The sequence below is a fragment of the Cervus elaphus genome, chromosome 4, assembly GCF_910594005.1.
Source record: "Cervus elaphus chromosome 4, mCerEla1.1, whole genome shotgun sequence".
Taxonomy (NCBI): Eukaryota; Metazoa; Chordata; class Mammalia; order Artiodactyla; family Cervidae; genus Cervus; species Cervus elaphus.
In genome coordinates this window covers 53,508,025-53,526,132 of record NC_057818.1, presented here as the reverse complement: position 1 = coordinate 53,526,132, position 18,108 = coordinate 53,508,025, and the positions used below count along the sequence as shown (strand labels likewise).

The following is an 18,108-nucleotide window of genomic DNA, read 5'->3' as shown; positions in this document are numbered from 1 at the left end:
AGGAAAGTATTAAAAAAAATGATAGCCTATATTTATGACTTTGGGGTATGCATGCCTTCATGCCAAGTCACTTCAATTGTGTCCGACTCTTTGCAACCCTGTGGACCATAGCCTGCCAGGCTTCTCTGTCCATGGGATTCTCTAGGCAAGAAAACTGGAGTGGGTTGCCATGCCCTCCTCCAGGGGATCTTCCCGACCCAGAGGATTGAACCCATGTCTCTTATGTCTCCTGCATTGGTAGGTGGGTTCTTTACCACCAGCATCACCTGGTGTGATGCTGGGTATGGCCTCTTAAACATACCAAAAGTCAGGATAGACTAGATTGATAAATAGGTGCACATAAACACTAAGAATTTCTGTGTGAGGAACATAAATAGATAAAGTTAAAATATAAAATGCAAACTAGGAGGAAATGTTTGGAATATATGTAACTGACTAACAGGATTGGAACTCATAAAGCACTCCTGCAAATTAATAGTAATAAAAAAGGCATACAACCCCATTTTAAAAATGGGCAAAGGATATGAGCAACCAAGTCACAGAAAACAAAATATTTAAGGGCAATAAACTCACGAAAAAATGTTCTCTCTTCTTAGTAATCAGAGAGTTACAAGTTGGAACAGTGTGATTCGATCTTTCAGGAAATGACTAATACTAACTCATCACCCAGGTCTCTGCTCAGATGTCCCTTCCTCTAGGAAGCTCTTCCTGGCCCTGGGGCTGGATTAGGTGTCCCTGTCCGCACCCCGCTCCCTGGCCCTCTGGGGTCTCCTATCGAGCCCTGCCCACTCTGGGTCGCCCCTGTTGAGGAACAGATCTGTCTCTCCGAATGCGTTGTGAGCTCCAGGAGAGCAGAGAGGGGCTGTCATTATCCTTGGTCACCACTGTGTCACTAGTAGTGCCTCGCACAGAGCTGGGAACAGAGGAAGCACTCGGGGATCATATGTGGAATTAAAGAATGAGTGAACGGGGAAACTGAGGCCAAGTCAATGACAGAACTGGGATTCAAACCCAAGTCTGTACTGAGAGAAGGAACCTAGTTTGATATCCTGCCATCTCTTCTCCTTTAAGCCTTGCCCAGAGCCCGGGCACACTAGAGGCGTTCAATAGGGCACTGAAATCAAACGTCTTGGCAACCCAAGACGCTCAGGGCGACAGGGCGACAGCTGTCTCCAACCCAAACCTCAGGACCATAGAGAGCTGCAGTCCTCCAGGACCATAGAGAGCTGCGCGGGGACCGCCCCTCTACTCTACTCTCTTGGGGAACGTCGGGAGCGGGCTACAGGGCTAGAGAGGCCGGAAGTGCGGCGAGCCTGGGGCCGCGCTGGCCGCGGGGGCGGTGGGAAACCTCTATCTCCCTTCGGTCTTTTCCTCACGGCCGGGAGAGGAGGTGGGTCCTCGGGGAGCTAAGACAGCCGGGCTAGGGCAAGAGGGGTCGGGGGTGGAGATTGCCGGTGGCGATTGGCAGCTGCCAATCAATCGGTACAGCGATTGAGGAGGTGGACCGAGGGGAAGGCATCCAGGTGCGAGCCCTGGGGGCGGGGCGGACGGATGGTTGGGGACAGTGGTCGGGCCTGGCAAACGGAAGGTGGGGAACTGTGAGGGCGGGAGAAAAGAAGGTTGGGGCCCTGGAGGGCGTGGCGAGTGGAAAGTGTGGACCCGTAAGGGGCGGGGCAAGTCGGAGGTGGTGGCTGGTTGGGGCGGGGCCTTATAGAACCTAGCTCCCTCCCTGGGTGTCTGGAGCTGGATGCTATCAAGCCCTGGGATTATTTTTTGCGGGGGGGGGGGCGACTGTGACTGGGGGGGGTGAGTTCCTGCTGGGGAATGCCGATGTCTCATTGGCTCCCAACACCACATCTTCATTTTCAGGCCCCAGAGGAGCTTGCGATGGATGAAGAGGCAGTGCAAAAGCCCGCCGGCCCACCCGCAAGGAAGAAATTCCTCATTCCTATGGACGAGGGTGTGGTCCCTCCTCCTGGGGTAGGACGAGGAGATGCGGGAACCGCTGAGAGGCTTGGGGGGCTTGGTTAGGAGGAAGGGGCCTGTAGGACCTCAGTGTGGTTAGGAAATGTTGGGGCCTGGGTCACCTTGAGAAAACAGTCCTTTGACTTATGCAGGCCTCAGTTTCCCTATCTGTAAAATGTCATAGGAGGGCTAAGGCAGAGTTAGAGAACCGGCACCAAGGGGACTAGTTCTGGAACGTTTCACGTGGTCAGCACCTTGGTTCTGCAAAAGCATGAATTTATTGCTGAACTGTAAGAATTGGAAGGTTTTACGATTTTAAAATAAGTCTGCACATCTAACATTTTTTGGTAAATAAAGGATCTGGCAGCACTGAATTCTCAACCCCACAGGAACACAATTGGCTGGTGCTAAGGCTGCCACCTATGTGCTGTGAAGAAAAAGAAAGTAAGCTAAGGATATAGGGTGTGATGGGAGATACTTTATATATAGAACAGTCAAGGGAGGGCTTCTTGGAGGAGATGATGCTTTTGCTGAGATGTGAAAGAGGTGAGGGAGCAAGCTGTGTGATATGGGGGTAGAAGGAACAGCCAGTGCAAAGGCCCTGAGGTCAGAGAAAACCTGATGCATTTTAGGGCAGGAAGAAGGCCAGTGGGGCTGGAGTAGAGAAAACCAGGGGGGAGGAGATAGAAAGTGAGATCCCTGAGGCTGAGGGGTAGGGACAGCTCTTTAAAAGTCTGGAGGGCTGTGGTGACAGCTTCGGCTTTTACTCTAAGGCAGGAGCCAGCTCGGGGCTCAGAGCAGAGGAGGGACATGGTCTGACTCAGTGTGGGGAGCAGACTAGGAGATAAAGGCCAATGAGGGAACTGGAGAGGAAGTGACTGCAGTGGCCCAAGGGAGAGAAGGTGGTTGGAACTAGGGTAGTAGTGGCGGAGGAGGTAGGAAGAAGTGGCTGGATTCAGACTTTGCATGCCCACTCACATCTCTTCCCACAGGCCAAGCCTTTATTCAGATCCACACGGAGCCTGCCCACCGTGGAGACCTCACCCCCGCCAGGCCCTCAGACCTACGCTGAGTACGCCCTTTCTGGACCTCCAGGCAGGGCTGAAGCCACACGCCCTGTGGGGCCAGAACCCCTGGCAGGAGAGGCCCCCAAACCAGGAGCAAAATCCAACAGCATCATTGTGAGCCCCCGGCAGGTGAGGACGGGGATGGAGAAGTGGGACCTTGGACTTTCTGGTGGGAAATGCAAGGGCTTTCTGGTTGGCAAGGAAGGTCTGAGTTCCACCTGTTGTGCTCTCAACAGCTCCAGTCATCCATTCAGCTAGTGTGTGTGGGTTGAGGATGCCCCATGTCCTAGTCCTTTCGGGCTGTTCTAACAAATACCATAGACTAGTGGCTTAAACAGTGAACATTTATTTCTCACAGTTTTGGAGGCTGGGAAGTCCAAGATCAAGGTGCTGGCAGGTTCCATGTCTAGTGAGGACCCGCTTCCTGGTTCATAGCCAGCTGTCTTCTCACTGTGTCCTCACAGCTTCAGAAGGGGCGAGGAACTCCTGGAGTCTCTTTTATAAAAACACTAATCCCATTCATGACACTTCCGCCTTCATGACCTTATCACCTGCCTTTACCTCCTAATAAAGAATCTGCCTGCAATGCAGGAGCCGCAGGTTCGATCCCTGCGCTGGAAAGATCCCCTGGAGGAGGGCATGGCAACCCACTGTAGTATTCTTGCCTGGAGAATCCTATGGACAGAGGAGCCTGGAGGGCTACAGCTCATGGGGTCGCGCAGAATTGGACATGACTGAAGTAATGTGGCACACAGCACGTATCATCACATTGGGGGCTAGAATTTGGCCTATGAATTTTGGGGAGACACAGACATTCAGTCCATAATGCCCCAACTCTTTTTTAAAAAATGATATCTATATACATATTTATTTGGGTGCACCAGATCTTAGTTGCAGCAGGTGGGATCTGGTTCCCTGACCAGAGATCGAACCCAGGCCCCCTGCTTTAGGAGCTCAAAATCTTAAACTCTGGATCACCAGGAAAGTCCTGCCCCACCTGTTCTGGTTGGGGGTGTGACTGTATTCATGCAGCTATGTCTCCTGACCCCAGTTTTGTCCATTTATTAAAAAACTATTGAACACAGGCCCGAGTTTGAGTCCTGCTCTGCCACATTGCAGCTGTGTCTTCTTGGGCAAGTGACTTAACTGCTCTGAGCCACTTATAATCCACATAGGTGGTCAGAGTTTACCTGATGCTGTCCTAGGCTCTGGGGACAGGAGATAAAGCCTCTGTCATGACAGGGCTGGCCTTCTGGAGGGAGACAGCAGCAGTACATGAAGATAGCAGTAAGATCCAAGAACATGAAACGATGCTCAAAATTGTGAGCCATCAGGGAGCAAAAACCACAATGAGACACCACTTATACCCACTAGGATGGCGCGAATCTAAAGGATAGACAATACCAAGGGTGGGGAGGGTGGGGAGGAGCCGGAATCCCCGTACACTGCTGGTGGGAATATGAAACGGTGCGGCCACATTGGAAAACAGTCTGGTAGTTCCTCAAATGTTTAAACATAGAGTTACCATATGGCCCAGCAATTCCGCCTCTAGGATATACCTAGAGGTATTATACATTTGAGTTTTATACCCTAGGTATATACTGGGTATATACATTTGGGTTTATACTTTTCATTGATTGTGAAAATGCTGCTGTGAACATTTAGGTACCATTGTTTGTGTGGACATGTTTCCAGTTCTCTTGGGTATTTATCTAGGTGTAGATTAGCTGGGTCATGTGGCAATGCTGTGTTTAACTTTCTCAGGCACCCCCAAACTGTCTTCTAAAAGACTGCACCACTTTATGTTCCCACCCGCCATGGATGAAGATTGCATTTCTGCCATATCCTCCCCACTCATCATTGTTGGTCTTTTGGATTTTGGCCATTCTAGGAGTGTGGGAAGTGGACAGAACGATCCTTTAAAAATTCAAATCGGATCCTGCCTCTCCCTTACCCAAAGCCCTTCCACGGCTCCTGGCGTCTCAGGTCGAGATGCCCCAGGGCTGCAGCCCCTTCCCACCCCAGCTTCTCTGACCATACACCACCCCTCCTCCCCCCACGAGAGCAGATCCCACACCTTCATTCGAGCCGAATCCCACTTCACTTGATGATTACATGTTCATCCCCCAGGTGCTTTTTTGGAGGGCTGTGTTGCTGCACACGGGCTTTCTCGAGTTGTGGGAAGTGGCGGCTACTCTCTAGTTGCGATACGCGGGCGTCCCACTCCGGTGACTTCTCTTGTTGCAGAGCGCAGGCTTGATGGTTGCAGTTGTGGCGCATGTGCTTAGCTGATACACAGCATATGGGATCTTCCCAGACCAGGGATCGAACCCACATCTCCTGCATTGGCAGGTGGATTCTTTACCACTGAGCTTCCAGGGAAGTCCCCCAAGATGCTTCTGTTTAATGTCTGTGTCCCCCACAGGGGCCGGGATCTGTGTCTTCTTGGTCAGACTTAGACACAAAGTGGGTTCTCAGATACCTATAAATAGATCAGTACTTGACTTGCTCAGAGTATTTCCATCCTGGGCTGCAGAGTAGGGTGTGAGGGGGTGTTTAGAGGGAGGCGTCTGCTCAGCAGACGCCAGGGGTCTAACCCTGTGGAGGGTCACAGGCACTGTGAGGAGCTTCCTCCTGAGGGCACTGGGGAGCCACAGCAGGGCTTAGAGCAGGGAAGGGCAGGCTTGTGCTTTAGGAAGAGCTGTCTGGCTCCTGTTTGAGGGTAGCCAGGAGGGGCAGGGAACCAGGAGGAGGTGGGGTGGGAGCCGTGGCACTGGAGGGGGAAGCATTTCTGGGGGATGCTTAGAAGCTCAGTGTCCCACTTGGGGGAGGGGAGGGAGAGGGAAGCCCTGGGTCTCTGGATGGTGGGGCCATCCCTGAGTTGGGGCTGGGAGGGGGAGCAGGTACGGGGGCCAGTAAGGTAGGTGTCCAGTGGGCCACAGGACACGTAAGCTGGGGCTGGGGGGGATCCAGGGACCCTTTGGTTAAGGCTGAGGGCCAGGGGCAGCTTCCCTGGTGGCTCACTGGTAAAAAATCCACCTGCCAATGCAGGAGACGTGAGTTCCATCCCTGGGTCAGGAAGATCCCCTGGAGAAGGAATTGGCCACCCACTCTGGTATTTTTGCCTGGAAAATCCACCGGAGAAGCCAGGCTACGACTGAAGCGACTAAAGAACAGGGCCGGGGAGGAGGGGCCTAGGCCAGAGCGCCTAGAACATTCCAGGCTGAGGAGGGGGGTGTCTGGGGAGAGGAGGAGAGCAGAGCTGGGGAACCCGGGTGCTGAGCAGGAGGAGGGTGGGGAGGGGCGGAGCAGCGGTGGGAGGACGGCCCTGGGGTGGCGCTGGGTGGGGTGGTCCCAGGGCCCCCCGCTAACGGCTTTGCTCCTCCCTCCGCCCAGAGGGGCAACCCAGTGCTGAGGTTCGTGCGCAACGTGCCCTGGGAGTTCGGGGACGTGCTCCCCGACTACGTGCTGGGCCAGAGCACCTGTGCCCTCTTCCTCAGGTGAGTGCTCTGGGTGTTCTGGGCTGTTGGGAGGGGGGAGACCTCCGGGCAGGCCCTGTCACCTCTGGGCCTCGGTGTGACCCTGTGGAGGAGGCAGGGATCTTGGCCCGCAAGTGCCCAGAACAAGAGCTGAGGTCCCGGGTCCGAGGGAGGAGAGGCTGGGGGCCCGAACTCCTGCATCTGAGGGAGGAGGGGGCCTCATGTCGTGGACCCGCAGAACTGGAGCCAAGGCTTCTGTATCCTTCACCAGTTAAAACAAGTTTCCCCCCTCCACTCCTGGGGGCCCTTCTCCGGACAGAGCCAGACGGGAAGTTAAACTTCTTAAGTTCCTGTTCTCCCTGTGGGATATGGAGCTGGCGGCTGCTGGGCAGAGACACCCCTTTGTTCCTGGGTGGCAAAGCTGTCCCACCCCTCCCTGCCAGCACCCTCAGAGGCCAAAGCAGGCAGTCCTGGGGGCGGGTAGGTGGGCCATGCTTCCCCAGACCAGCTGTGCAGTGCCCCGTGACCCTAACCCCCTGGGAACGAATGGTCTCTTGGGTCTCCTGTGCTCCACCCGAAACCCACAGGTCTTCTCTTCCTTGGTGAAGAATCCGGGGGTCCACCCTTCCAGGGAGCCAGAGCCAGGCAGCCCTCACTGCCAGTCCCCGCTGTGATCCCTTCTTGAAGGGTGACCTAGGGCAAGTCACTGAACCTCTCTGAGCCTCAGACCCTGGCAAGCCTGTCTGCCTCACTCTCCAAGCCCTCCAGCCAGAGGGAAGGAGGGCGTCTGGGGTGTCTCAGCCAGAGACCTCCCAACCCCTCTCTCTCTCCCCCCACCCCACAGCCTCCGCTACCACAACCTCCACCCAGACTACATCCACCAGCGGCTGCAGAGCCTGGGGAAGAACTATGCCCTGCGGGTCCTGCTCGTCCAGGTGGACGTGGTAAGCAGGGGTCATTCCCCCGGGGCCTCAGTGTCCCCATCTGTGAAATGGGGAGCCTTGGACCTCCTGGTGGCCAGGTGGGTGTTGAGTCCTTTCCAAGGAGGGATGCAAGTCAGAACCTCAGTGGGGAGTTTCTTGCATCTGAGCTGCAACCTGTGTTGGCGAGGAGTTGGGATGGTCAGATTACCTATCTCCTCCTTCTGCACGCACCACCCCCTCTTCAACCAGGCCCAGCCCTCTGCCACCTAAATACTTCTTGAACCTGTTTCTTTCTGTCTGTCCTTGCAGCCCCACCCTGATCCAGGCCCTTGCTTCTCCTGCCTGGGTCTCTGCCCCAGCCTCTTCTCATCTCGCGGCCTCCAGCTTTGCTCCTCTGCAAGCGGAGGGCTCTTCAAGCACACAGATCCGAGGTCCAGACCCCCCATAGCCCCCCAGTGCCCTCTGTGAAGCCCTGCATGACCCAATCCCTGCCCTACTCTCCCAGCTCATTTCTCAGCTTCCAAAGATCAGCCTTTCATTTCGCATCTTCCATCTCATAGCAGTGAATTTTATTTCCTCAAGCCCTTTCTCTCTTCCCTTCGTTTGCACACACTGTTCCCAACTGAAATTCCCTTTTCTACTGTCCTTTGTTACCCTCACTGCTCATCCTCCTTCAGGTCCCAGCTCAGATGTCCCCTCCTCCAGGAAGCTCTCCCTGATCCCCCAGGTACGACAGATGCTCCTCTGGCTTCTCCACCTCAGCCCTGGGCACTCTGGGTCATCACTGTCTAGGGATGGGTCTGTCCCCCTCATCAGACTGTGAGTCCCCAGAAGGCAGAGTCAGAGCTGGCCTGGTCACTGCTGGGTCCTGGGACTGCCCCGCCCAGGTCAGGCACCCTGTTGGAGAATAGGGAGCGTCAGTTGAGTGAAAGGCTCTTGGCTTCCTAAGGTGCTCAGCTTTTAAGACTCTTTAACTCCTTGCTTTCTCCCAGATCCCTCATTCTGGTTTTCTTCTCTCAGAAAGATCCTCAGCAGGCCCTCAAGGAGCTGGCTAAGATGTGTGTCCTGGCCGACTGCACCCTGATCCTGGCCTGGAGGTGAGACGGAGGCTCCCCCTCAGGTCAGGCTCCATTCCGAGAGTTCTCCCCGCTTCCACCCCCAGACCTTCCTTCGTCCTCCCAGGAATGCCCTGTGTGAGCCTGGTCCAGTCAATTTCTTTTATAAATATTTTGTTTATTTTTGGCTGTGCTGGGTCTTCGTTGCTGTGCACAGGCTTTCTCTGCTTGCAGCGATGGAGCGAGCAGGGCGGCTCGCTAGCTGTGGCGCGTGGGCCTCTCGCTGCGGTGGCTTCTCTTGCTGTGAGCGTGGGCTCGTGAGCTCACAGGCTCAGTAGTTGTGGCGCACAGGCTTAGTCGCCCCGAGACACGTGGGATCTTCGTTCCCCGACCAGGTATCAAATCCACGGCCCCTGCATTGATAGGCGGATTCTTAACCACTGGACCACCAGGAAAGTCCCTGGGCTTCAATTTCTTTACCTGTAAAACAGGGTCTTAATGTCTTTCTTATAGTTGTAGGCACAAAAGAAGGTGACATAGATCAAATTCCCAGGACCATGCTAGGTACTTATGAGTTAGACGTTAAACCTGGCTGAACAATTAATTCCAAGTCTAGGTTTATAAAAACCATTTTGCTTGGTTCTCCACAGGGAAAAGAGATCCCTTCCTCACACCATAATCAGAACGAAATCTTGATGATTACAGACACAAAAAGAAAAACTACAGTAACAGTATAAGAAATCATATATATATACATATATATATATATGAATATGACTTCCCTGGTGGCTCAGCTGGTAAAGAATCCACCTGCAATGCAGGAAACCCTGGTTCGATCCCTGGGTTGGGAAGATCCCCTGGAGTAGGGAACAGCTACCCACTCCAGTGTTCTGGCCTGGAGAACTCCATGGACTGTATATAGTTCATGCAGTCACAAAGAGTTGGACATGACTGAGCGACTTTGACTTTCATATATATATATAATGTTCTTGTTCTGGGAAAGTCTTTCAAAGCAATACTGAAAACCCAAAAGCCATAAAGGAAAAGGCTGGCTGATTTGAAAAAATTAAAATTTTGAACTGCTGGATAGTAAGAGATACTCTAGACAAAGTTAAAAGACAAGTAATGCACTAAGAGGAGATACTTGCTATAAGTGACAAAAAGACTTAAGATCCCTAATTTACTTTTGCCTTTTTAAGGAAACTTTATTTATGTGTTTGTTTTTGGCTGTGCTGGGTCTTCGTTGCTGATCACAGACTTTCTCTAGTTGTGGCGAGCAGTGGCTTCTCTTGTTGCGGAGCACAGGCTCCAGGGTGCCCGGGTTTCAGTAGCTGCGGCTCACAGGCCCTTCGGTAGTTGCATTTCCTGGGCTCTAGAGTTCAGGCTCAGTAGTTGTGGTGCTCAGGCTTAGTTGCTCCGAGGCAGGTGGAATCTTCCCGGACCAGGGATCTAACCTGTGTCCCCTGCATTGGCAGACGGATTCTTATCCACTGCGCCACCAGGGATGTCGTAAGATCCCTAATTTATATGTTTACATGTAAATGTTATATTTCTACAGTTCAAAATATTTAAATGTTTATATTCACAGGAATGTATTTAAACATGTATTATGTATTTATATATAGAAAGGACCTCCTACAGATCGGTAAGAAAAATAGCCTAGGAGCTCCCTGGTGGCCTAGTGGGGAGGGGGTCCTGGTCTTTCACTGCGGTGGCCTGGGTTCAGTCCCTGGTTGAGGAACCGAAATGCTGCAAGCCATGCAGTGCTGCCAAAAAAAAAAAAAGCCTGATTTTAAGTCTAAAGCAGGTTGTCAAGAAGACATGAAAAAACTGTCAGCCACGCAGCTTGTCAGGAAATGTCAATTTTCGAAGAACGAGGTGTTATTTTTCACCCATTAATTTGGTGAAAACGTCAAGAAACAGGCACCTGCATGCTTGGTTAGCAGGAGACCTGGCTGGTGATTAAAGCAGAAAACAGCCATACTCTTTAACGCAGCTCTTCACCCTGTGAGCCTCCTTCACCCCTCAGGTTTAGCTCAGTTCTGACACTCTCTGCCTGGAGGTAAGGTCGGATCCCGCAGGTTATGGCTCAGAGCTGCCGCATCCCACGCACGCTGCAGGCGCCAGTCGCAAGCCCAGGGAATCACCTGTGCTGTGAACAGCGGCTGCAGGTCAGGACCTCCTATGACCCTTCCTCAGGTTTGATTATTTTGCTAGCATGGCTCTCAGGACTCGGGGAAACACTTACATTTACCAGTCCACTACAGGATACACTAAAGGATACAAAGAGGTACACAGGGCAAGGTCTGCGAGGGTCCTGAGCACAGGAGCTTCTGTCCCCAGGGAGCTGGGAGTGTGTCACCCTCCCGGTGTGGATGTGTTTGCCAGCCTGGAAACTCCCTCAGTCCCAGGATTAGTGTTGAGATTTTATGGCGGCTTCTCACATAGGCATGATCACTTATTAACTCCATTTCCAGCCCCTCTCCCCTCTGGAGGATCGGGGGTGGGGTGGGAAATTCCAAGCTTCTAATCCTGGCTTGAAGTTTCCAGTCACCAGCCCCCCATCTAGGAGCCACCCAAGGTCACCTCTGTGGAACAGAAGAAGCCCTTGGTGATCTTATCACTTGGGAATTTATGGGGGTTTGGAGCGCTGTGTCAGAAACAGGGACAGAGACCAGTATATATTTCCTGTTAGCTCGTAGAGGCCTTTTCAGACTGGCTTCTGTGGTTTCTCCATGTCTTTTTTTTTTTTTTTAATTCATTTGGCTGTATGGGGTCTTAGTTGTGGCATGCAGGTTCTTTTAGTTGAAGCATGTGGGGCAATTAGTTCAGGATGCAAACTCTTAGTTGTATGTGAGATCTAGTTCCCTGATCAGTGATCAAAACCTGGGGCCCCTGCATTGGGAGTGTGGAGTCTTAGCCACTGGACCACCAGGGAAGTTCCCCTCCACGTCTTTTCACATCTTGGTAGTTCATTTGCTATCTCTTTACTACTGACTGTCTGAATCCACATTCTTTTTCAGCTGTGTAGTATTCTACCTGTAGCCCTGTATTGGTGGACACATGGCTGATTCCCAGGGTTTTGCTGTTACAGGAACACTCCCACTACTGCCCCCAACCCCAGGGACGGGTTTTGAGGCCAAAGGGTAAACGTATTTGTCATTCTGTGCCCTCCCTAGGGGTGTGTTACTGCTATACTTTTTGACTACTTAGAAAAGTGCATTTATATATTAGTTATATATAAAAACAGAAGCAAGTATGAAAAATTGCTCTCTTGACTGTGGGAAGTAGCACAGTGGAGTGTGGGGAGCCCGGCTGTGTGATCTTGGGCAAGTGACTTAACCCCACTGTCTGTTTCCCCCTCCATTGTCATGGATTGCAAATAGCTGCCTTACAAGATCTCTCAAGAGAGCCCAGAAGCTTCTGAAGATAAAGGGCTTTGGACAGTGCCTGGAATGCAGCTAGGCCCCCACCCGGGGAATATTTCCCATGTATTTACATCCAAACTAGGGAATATTTTGGACCCATTAAGTAAATGGGGTCGAGGGACTTTCCTGGTGCTTCAGTGGCTGAGACTCCGTGTTCCCAAGGCAGGGGCCCAGGTTCGATCCCTGAACTAGTCAGGGATCTAAATACCACCTGCTGCAACTGAAGATCCTGCCTGCTGCAACTAAGACCCGGCACAGCCAAATGAGGACATAAATGTTTTTTAAAAAGTAAATGGGGTCGCGCTCTGTCTTCCGATGTGGAAGAATGTCCTGATTGTACTGGGGAACAAAAGTGAAAGTGAGGAAGTGGACACAGCATGTCCTGACCAATTGATTAAGAACAATAACAGTCCCCTCTGCGCCTAGAGCAAAAGCAACAAAGCCCACAGAAAGACACAGAATTAGAAAAACGAGTTTTCTTTTGAGAATATAAATCAGTGTTTAATCAACAAACATTGTCCTCTAGCTAGACTTTGAAGGCTAAGAAAATGCCTCAAGACAGACACTTGAGGAAAAAGGCCAGCTTTTTCCTGGTGTGAATAAACTTGAGTTCCTCTATTATGCACACAGACAGGCTCGTTTCGTGATTTAGTTGTTTCAGCTACTTTTGAGACAGTTAATTACATGTCAGAAAAACCCAGTGCCTAATGGAAACATGAATGGTGACTGTGAGGTTAGTTGCAGCAGTCAGCTTCTAGAACTTTCCTTTTGAAGGTGAACTGCATATAAAACCTCCCTCCCAGAATAGCTAACATTTCGCAACTAGGCTTCTAAGTGCCAGGCATGTCACTTAGGAGTGTGGACTTGTTTAATTGTCATTAGCATCCACCCCTCTTCCATAGTGGCTGTCGGTAAAGAATATGCCTGCAATGCAGAGACCAGGGTTCAATCCCTGGGTCAGGAAGATTCCCTGGAGAAGAGTATGGCAACTCACTCCAGTATTCTTGCCTAGAGAATCCCATGGACAGAGGAGCCTAGTGGGCTACAGTCCATAGGGTGGGAAAGAGTCAGAAACGACTGAGCGATTCTAACACTTAGAACTTAGCATCCACCCCACTTGACAGGTGAGGCAACCAAGGTCCAAAGAGATGAAAATTGTTGGCCAAGGGTAACTCAGATGGGAAGTGGGGCCTGAACCCCACTGGTCAGGCTCCCAAACTGTTGCCCTTAGCCATACGTCTTAGAAAAGACTTGTCAAAATGCGCCTGCCCAGCAGGGGTTACCACCAGGGGACATTTAGGCAAAGTTGAGAACATTCATTTTGCTATATTAGAGTTTGGAATTCTAGCATCAGCAAATGAAATTAATGTAAAACATGACTTCCCTGCCCTCTTCCCCTGACCTGAATGTCTCACCCCAGCCCCGAGGAGGCCGGGCGGTACCTGGAGACCTACAAGGCCTACGAGCAGAAGCCGGCCGATCTCCTGATGGAGAAACTGGAGCAGGACTTTGTTTCCCGGGTGAGGCACCCTCCCCTCCCTGCCTGGGCCTCCCCCCAGCTCCTTCTGGGGTTCTGAGCTGCAGTCCTGATCTGAAGTCACACCTCTCCCCCGCCACCCAACCCCACCCTCAGCTTTCAATCACTTCTGCCCCAACAGCAGCTAGCAGGGTCTTCCTAAGCCTGCTTTCTTCAGCTCAAAACCCTTGGGTGGGGACTTCCCTGCTGGTCCAGTGGCTAAGCCTCTGAGCTCCCAATGGCAGAGATCCTGGGTTCAATCCCTGGGCGGGGAACTAGATCCCACACGCCACAGCTAAGAGTTTGAGAGCCACAACTAAACCTCCTGCATGCCACAACACTTGGCACAGCCAAATAGATAAATATCAAGCAAATAAACAAACATCAAAACCCTCCCATGGCTCCCCAGTGCCCTCACCGCACTCTCCAAGGTCCTGCCTGTTTGACCCGGCAGCCCCATCTAGCCCCTGCCTCCTCATTCGGTCACTGCTGTGTCCATCCTGTTCCTTTGTGGATTAGTTGCCTGATCTGGTCTTTCCCCTGTCTCAGCTCCAATGCTTCCTTCTCCAGGAAGTCTTCCGGGATCCCCAGGTCAAGTGCCCGCACTGGGCTCCCTCAGCCCTGCCTGTCTGGGTCACTGTGTCTGGAACTGATCTGCCTCTCACAGTGGACTAGGAACTCCAGGAGGGCAGGCTTGGTTTGTCTAAGACCTGCTGGGTGCCCAGCACCACCAGACACTCAGGGAGTGCTCAGAGAATATTTGCTGAATGGACTGAACTGGGGTTCCAATGATAGGGTAATGGAGGATGCACCCAGCCACCCTTGTGCAGGGTGTTGTGAGAAGCCCCATTTGCTTGAAAACGTAGGCCCAGAGAGGTCAGTTCCTATGCCCAGGGTCTCACAGGGAGAAGGCAGGTTTTGAACTCCGGTCCAACTTCAGAGCCTACAGTCTTCCCCAGGGCAGAACCAGCTCAAGATAAATGACTTTTATCTTCTCATCCCATGACCAGCACCTTCTCATCGAGTTGGGGATCACTCTGAGATGACCTTTTAATCATCAAAACACATAATCAAAAAACACACCCCCAAAGCATTACTGAGCGCTTCCTGCATGCAGAGCAGCCTAGGGATACAGCAGTGACCCAGTGCTGCCCTCACAGGCTCAGTCTTGTTTTTCTTTCTTCTCCTACCTCTGCCCTCCTCTCCCTTTCCCTCCAGGTGACTGAATGTCTGACCACCGTCAAATCAGTCAACAAAACGGACAGTCAGACCCTCCTGACTACTTTTGGGGTGAGGAACAATTCCCTTGTGCCAGTTGACATTTCTACCCACTTTGCTTTTCGAGGAAGCTGCCCACCTATTTCCTTCTACCTCCCAGTCCCCTCTCCTCATCCTTCCTGCCTCGCCCAGCCCCTGCAGGATCTCCCTGTCCTCCAGGAATATTGTACACCCACCAAGCAGCTGGGGGCAGGGGAGGTTTTGGGTTCACCTCCCCTGACCGCTAGCTCCTACCTTCCTCAGTCTCTGGAACAGCTCATCGCTGCATCCCGGGAAGATCTGTCTTTGTGCCCAGGCCTGGGACCCCAGAAGGTAAGGAAATGGGGAAATGGGCTTGAGGGGCTAAGGGCAGGAGGGAGCCCCAAAGAAATGGGACCTCAGATTCCAAAGTTCTGAGGTTTCAGAAGGCCCAGAGAGGGTGGGGACCAGCCCAACCTCACATAGCCAGTCTGGGATAGAATTTAGATTGGGCTGCTTCTCACCTCACCCCCAGAGTGTCACCTCCAGGAGAAAAAGAACCAGAAGCCCACTCCAATGTATCAAACAAATGGCTCATTTAATGACCGGTTCCTTTTCTTCCTCCCCCCTCTCCAGGCCCGAAGGCTGTTTGATGTCTTCCACGAGCCCTTCTTGAAAGTGCCCCACTGACCCCAGATGCCAAGGAGGTCCTCGGTGTAATAATAAAGCACTTTTTTTTCTGGCCCAGACTCTGGCTGGCGTGCTGGTGTGGTCAGTGGGAGGGGGGTTCTCTGCTCTCGCTTTCTGATGGCCCAGGTGGCCACCTTCAGCTTGTCTGAGTTGCAGTCATCGGTTTCCCCAGTGGACACTTACACGGGATCCTGCTGCGGCTTCTTCTTCCGCTTCCTCTCCTGTCCCATGGGAGCCACCTGCCCAGACTCGGGATTCAGCGGGGGCTCTGGCATCTCCTCCTGGGATGCTGTCTCGGGCACCTGGCTTTTCTGGCCCTGCTTTTTCCTCTTCTTAGTGGGTGCTGGATCTGCCCTGGCCTCAGGCTGCCCCTCATCTGGCAGCTCAGGCTCCATCATCTCGCCTTGGGGGTCAGTCATCTCAGTCCCGGGCTCTGTCGCTAGATGCCCTCTTTCTTTCTTCTTCTTCTTCTTGATGGATGCTAGAGCTGCCTGAGGCTCAGTAGCACCTGGCAGCTCGGGCTCCATCCCCTCTGCCTGTGGCTCCACCACTTCTGTCCCTGTCTCCATCATCACATTTTGCTGTTTCTCTTTCTTCCTTCTCTTTTTGGGGGATCCCAGAGCTGCCTCAGCCTGTGGCTCCACATCAGGTGGCAGTTCGGGCTCCATCACCTCCCCTGCGAGCTCCAGAGGCTTCACCTCTGGCTCTGTCGCCTCCAGCCCTGGCTCCCTCATCCCTTTGTACTTCTTTTCCTTTTTCTTCTTTGAGGACGGCAGTGGGATGGCTTCCTCCTGTGGCTCCGTCTTCACCTGCAGCTGAGACTCAGCTGTCGTACCCTCCACCGGCTCCATCTCTCCTGGCTCCTGCTGCTGCTTTCTCTTTTTTCTGGGGGACAGGACTGTCTCTTCCAGAGGCTCCCTCTTAACCATGAGTTCTAGCTCCTCCACCATCTTTTCTTTGGATTCTGGCATCCCTGTTTCTGGCTCGACCATTTCTACAAACTCTTTGGGCTTCTTTTTCTTTTTCTTGGTGGTGGATGGGGACAGTGCTCCTGGAGGCTCCAACATCTCAGCAATGGGCTCTGTTGCCAATGGCTCTGTCACCTCTAGTTCTTTCAGCTGCTGCTTTTTTTTCTTTTTCCCCACATGCAGCTCTGGGGACCCCAAAGCTGTGTCCACCTCCAGGGCACCATGCTCATTCACTGCCTCCTGAGGAACTGAGGCTTCTGGCAAGTGTCTTCTCTTTTTCCTCTTCCCTAAGGCCAAGACCGACCCAGGCCCTGTGACTGGCGGGCTGCCTCCGAAGGCACAGAACCGAGGCCTCAGGCCAGGGGGGATCTGTGGTGGGGGACTTGTGGGAATGGACTGCAGTAGAGTCCCTGTCAGGGATTCCTGGGGACCCTCAAAGATCCTCAGGCTGCCCTGGGGTGCCGGGGCACAGGTGAGTCCCCCTCCTGCCTCCGCTGAGGGGGCCAGCAGGGTTGCTTCTCCTCCAGCTCCGGGGCCACTGCTGCTGAGAACCCGGTAGCGGTGCCGCTTGCCTGCCAACTTGCCCTTCACAATCTGGGAGCCAGAAAGAGGCACGAGTCGCCCATTGAGGCTGAAAGTTGAAAAGAGGAGGGCAGAAGCTTGATCAGATTCTTTTGGTGGGACAGGGGACAGCAGTTGAGATGCAGCATTTCTGGGTTCCCCAGGAAAGGCCCTTTAAGTACCCCACCCCGTTCAGCCACTGGGGTGAGAAATGTTCCCGGGAGTTGGCATGGGACCTCTTACCAGTCTGGAGCGAAGTCTACAGGGGCCTGGATGAGCCACAGCTCTGTATCTGGGCCGGTCAATGCCTCCAAAGAGAAGCGACTGTGTTCTGAGGCTGGGGGCGTCGCAGTAAAGTTGGGGGGACAAGAAAACCGAGCAGCACCTGCAGAAGGGGAACTGGTCATTTGTGCCGGTCCAGTCCTCCAGGGCGCCTATCAGTCTATTGGTCTCAACTTCTTGAGCGCCCCAATCCTCTTACCACGGCTTTCCTCTCTCCTGTCTGTTCCCCAGAGGCGCGCCTATATCCGCCATCCCAACTCCAGTCCTCCCCACCAGTATCCCCCTCACCCCGACCCTCAAATATCCTCTATCTGAATGCCTCCCTGTCCCCACTATCCCCCGAGGGATACACTCGCCGCTTCGTCAGATTCTTTTAGTGAGACGGGGGGCAGCAGCTGAGAAGAGGCATTTCTGGGTTCCCCAGGAAAACCCTTCTAGACTTCCCCCAGGTTTAGCCACTGGGGTGAGAAGCATGGTCCGGTCTCAGAGGATGTCTTTTTTCCGTCCGAACGCTCTAGGGGGCCCCTTTATCCTCCGGCCGGCCAACTCTCTGCACCCTGTCGGCCCGCCGTGAAGCAACTCACCGCCTGACGGGGTCCCCGCCATCCCGGGACCCTTGCCCCAGGTAGACCAAGCAACTCAGGCCCCGCCGCCGACCACGTGGAACCACGGGGGTGGGACCTCGTATGGGAGCGTCCATGTGGCACGGGAGCGCGGGAGGTGTCGCTCGGAGCTCTCTCTCTCTCTGAGCATAACTAGGGGAAATTTCCACTTGTGCACAGCCGAGAAGCGAGAAAAGTCATCTTTTACTGAAAGTCTACTCCAAAAAGCAGGTGATTCGCTGTCTGGGGCGTGGGGAGGAGTTAGAGCCGCACAAGGTCCTGGCGGGTATCCCCACAGTGTTTCACACATGATTTGGTCCAACGTTGCCTTAAAGG

The 18,108-nt window shown here is 53.1% G+C and overlaps 2 protein-coding genes across 3 annotated transcripts; one reads left to right on the top strand and one right to left on the bottom strand.

Annotated features, from left to right (window-relative positions):
- Positions 1-1,249: 1,249 nt before the first annotated feature.
- Positions 1,250-15,418, top strand: ERCC1 (ERCC excision repair 1, endonuclease non-catalytic subunit). Of its 2 annotated transcripts, none has more exons than XM_043899491.1 (10): positions 1,250-1,390; positions 1,870-1,980; positions 2,958-3,161; positions 6,429-6,532; positions 7,356-7,455; positions 8,455-8,531; positions 13,338-13,437; positions 14,652-14,723; positions 14,955-15,023; positions 15,306-15,418. In XM_043899491.1, the coding sequence occupies exons 2-10, from the start codon at positions 1,888-1,890 to the stop codon at positions 15,357-15,359; spliced, it is 873 nt and encodes a 290-aa protein (XP_043755426.1). In that variant the 5' UTR covers positions 1,250-1,390; positions 1,870-1,887; the 3' UTR covers positions 15,360-15,418. The 2 variants fall into 2 exon arrangements, with proteins under 2 accessions (XP_043755426.1, XP_043755427.1); XM_043899492.1 differs by having other exon boundaries at positions 1,310-1,523.
- On the bottom strand, positions 15,249-18,097 carry POLR1G (RNA polymerase I subunit G). Its single transcript, XM_043899490.1, has 3 exons — positions 17,755-18,097; positions 17,132-17,273; positions 15,249-16,958 (listed from the first exon to the last, which is right to left on the bottom strand). The coding sequence occupies exons 1-3, from the start codon at positions 17,774-17,776 to the stop codon at positions 15,539-15,541; spliced, it is 1,584 nt and encodes a 527-aa protein (XP_043755425.1). The 5' UTR covers positions 17,777-18,097; the 3' UTR covers positions 15,249-15,538.
- Between the last annotated feature and the right edge of the window lie 11 nt (positions 18,098-18,108).

Coding starts and splice junctions, on each gene's coding strand:
- ERCC1 (XM_043899491.1), top strand. CDS start 1,888: ATGGATGAAGAGGCAGTGCAAAAGCCCGCCGGCCCACCCGCAAGGAAG. Junction 1,981..2,957: donor GTGTGGTCCCTCCTCCTGGG/GTAGGACGAGGA, acceptor CTCTTCCCACAG/GCCAAGCCTTTATTCAGATC. Junction 6,533..7,355: donor ACCTGTGCCCTCTTCCTCAG/GTGAGTGCTCTG, acceptor CCCACCCCACAG/CCTCCGCTACCACAACCTCC.
- POLR1G (XM_043899490.1), bottom strand. CDS start 17,776: ATGGCGGGGACCCCGTCAGGCG. Junction 17,274..17,754: donor GGCGGGGACCCCGTCAGGCG/GTGAGTTGCTTC, acceptor CCCCTTCTGCAG/GTGCTGCTCGGTTTTCTTGT. Junction 16,959..17,131: donor GTAGACTTCGCTCCAGACTG/GTAAGAGGTCCC, acceptor TTCAACTTTCAG/CCTCAATGGGCGACTCGTGC.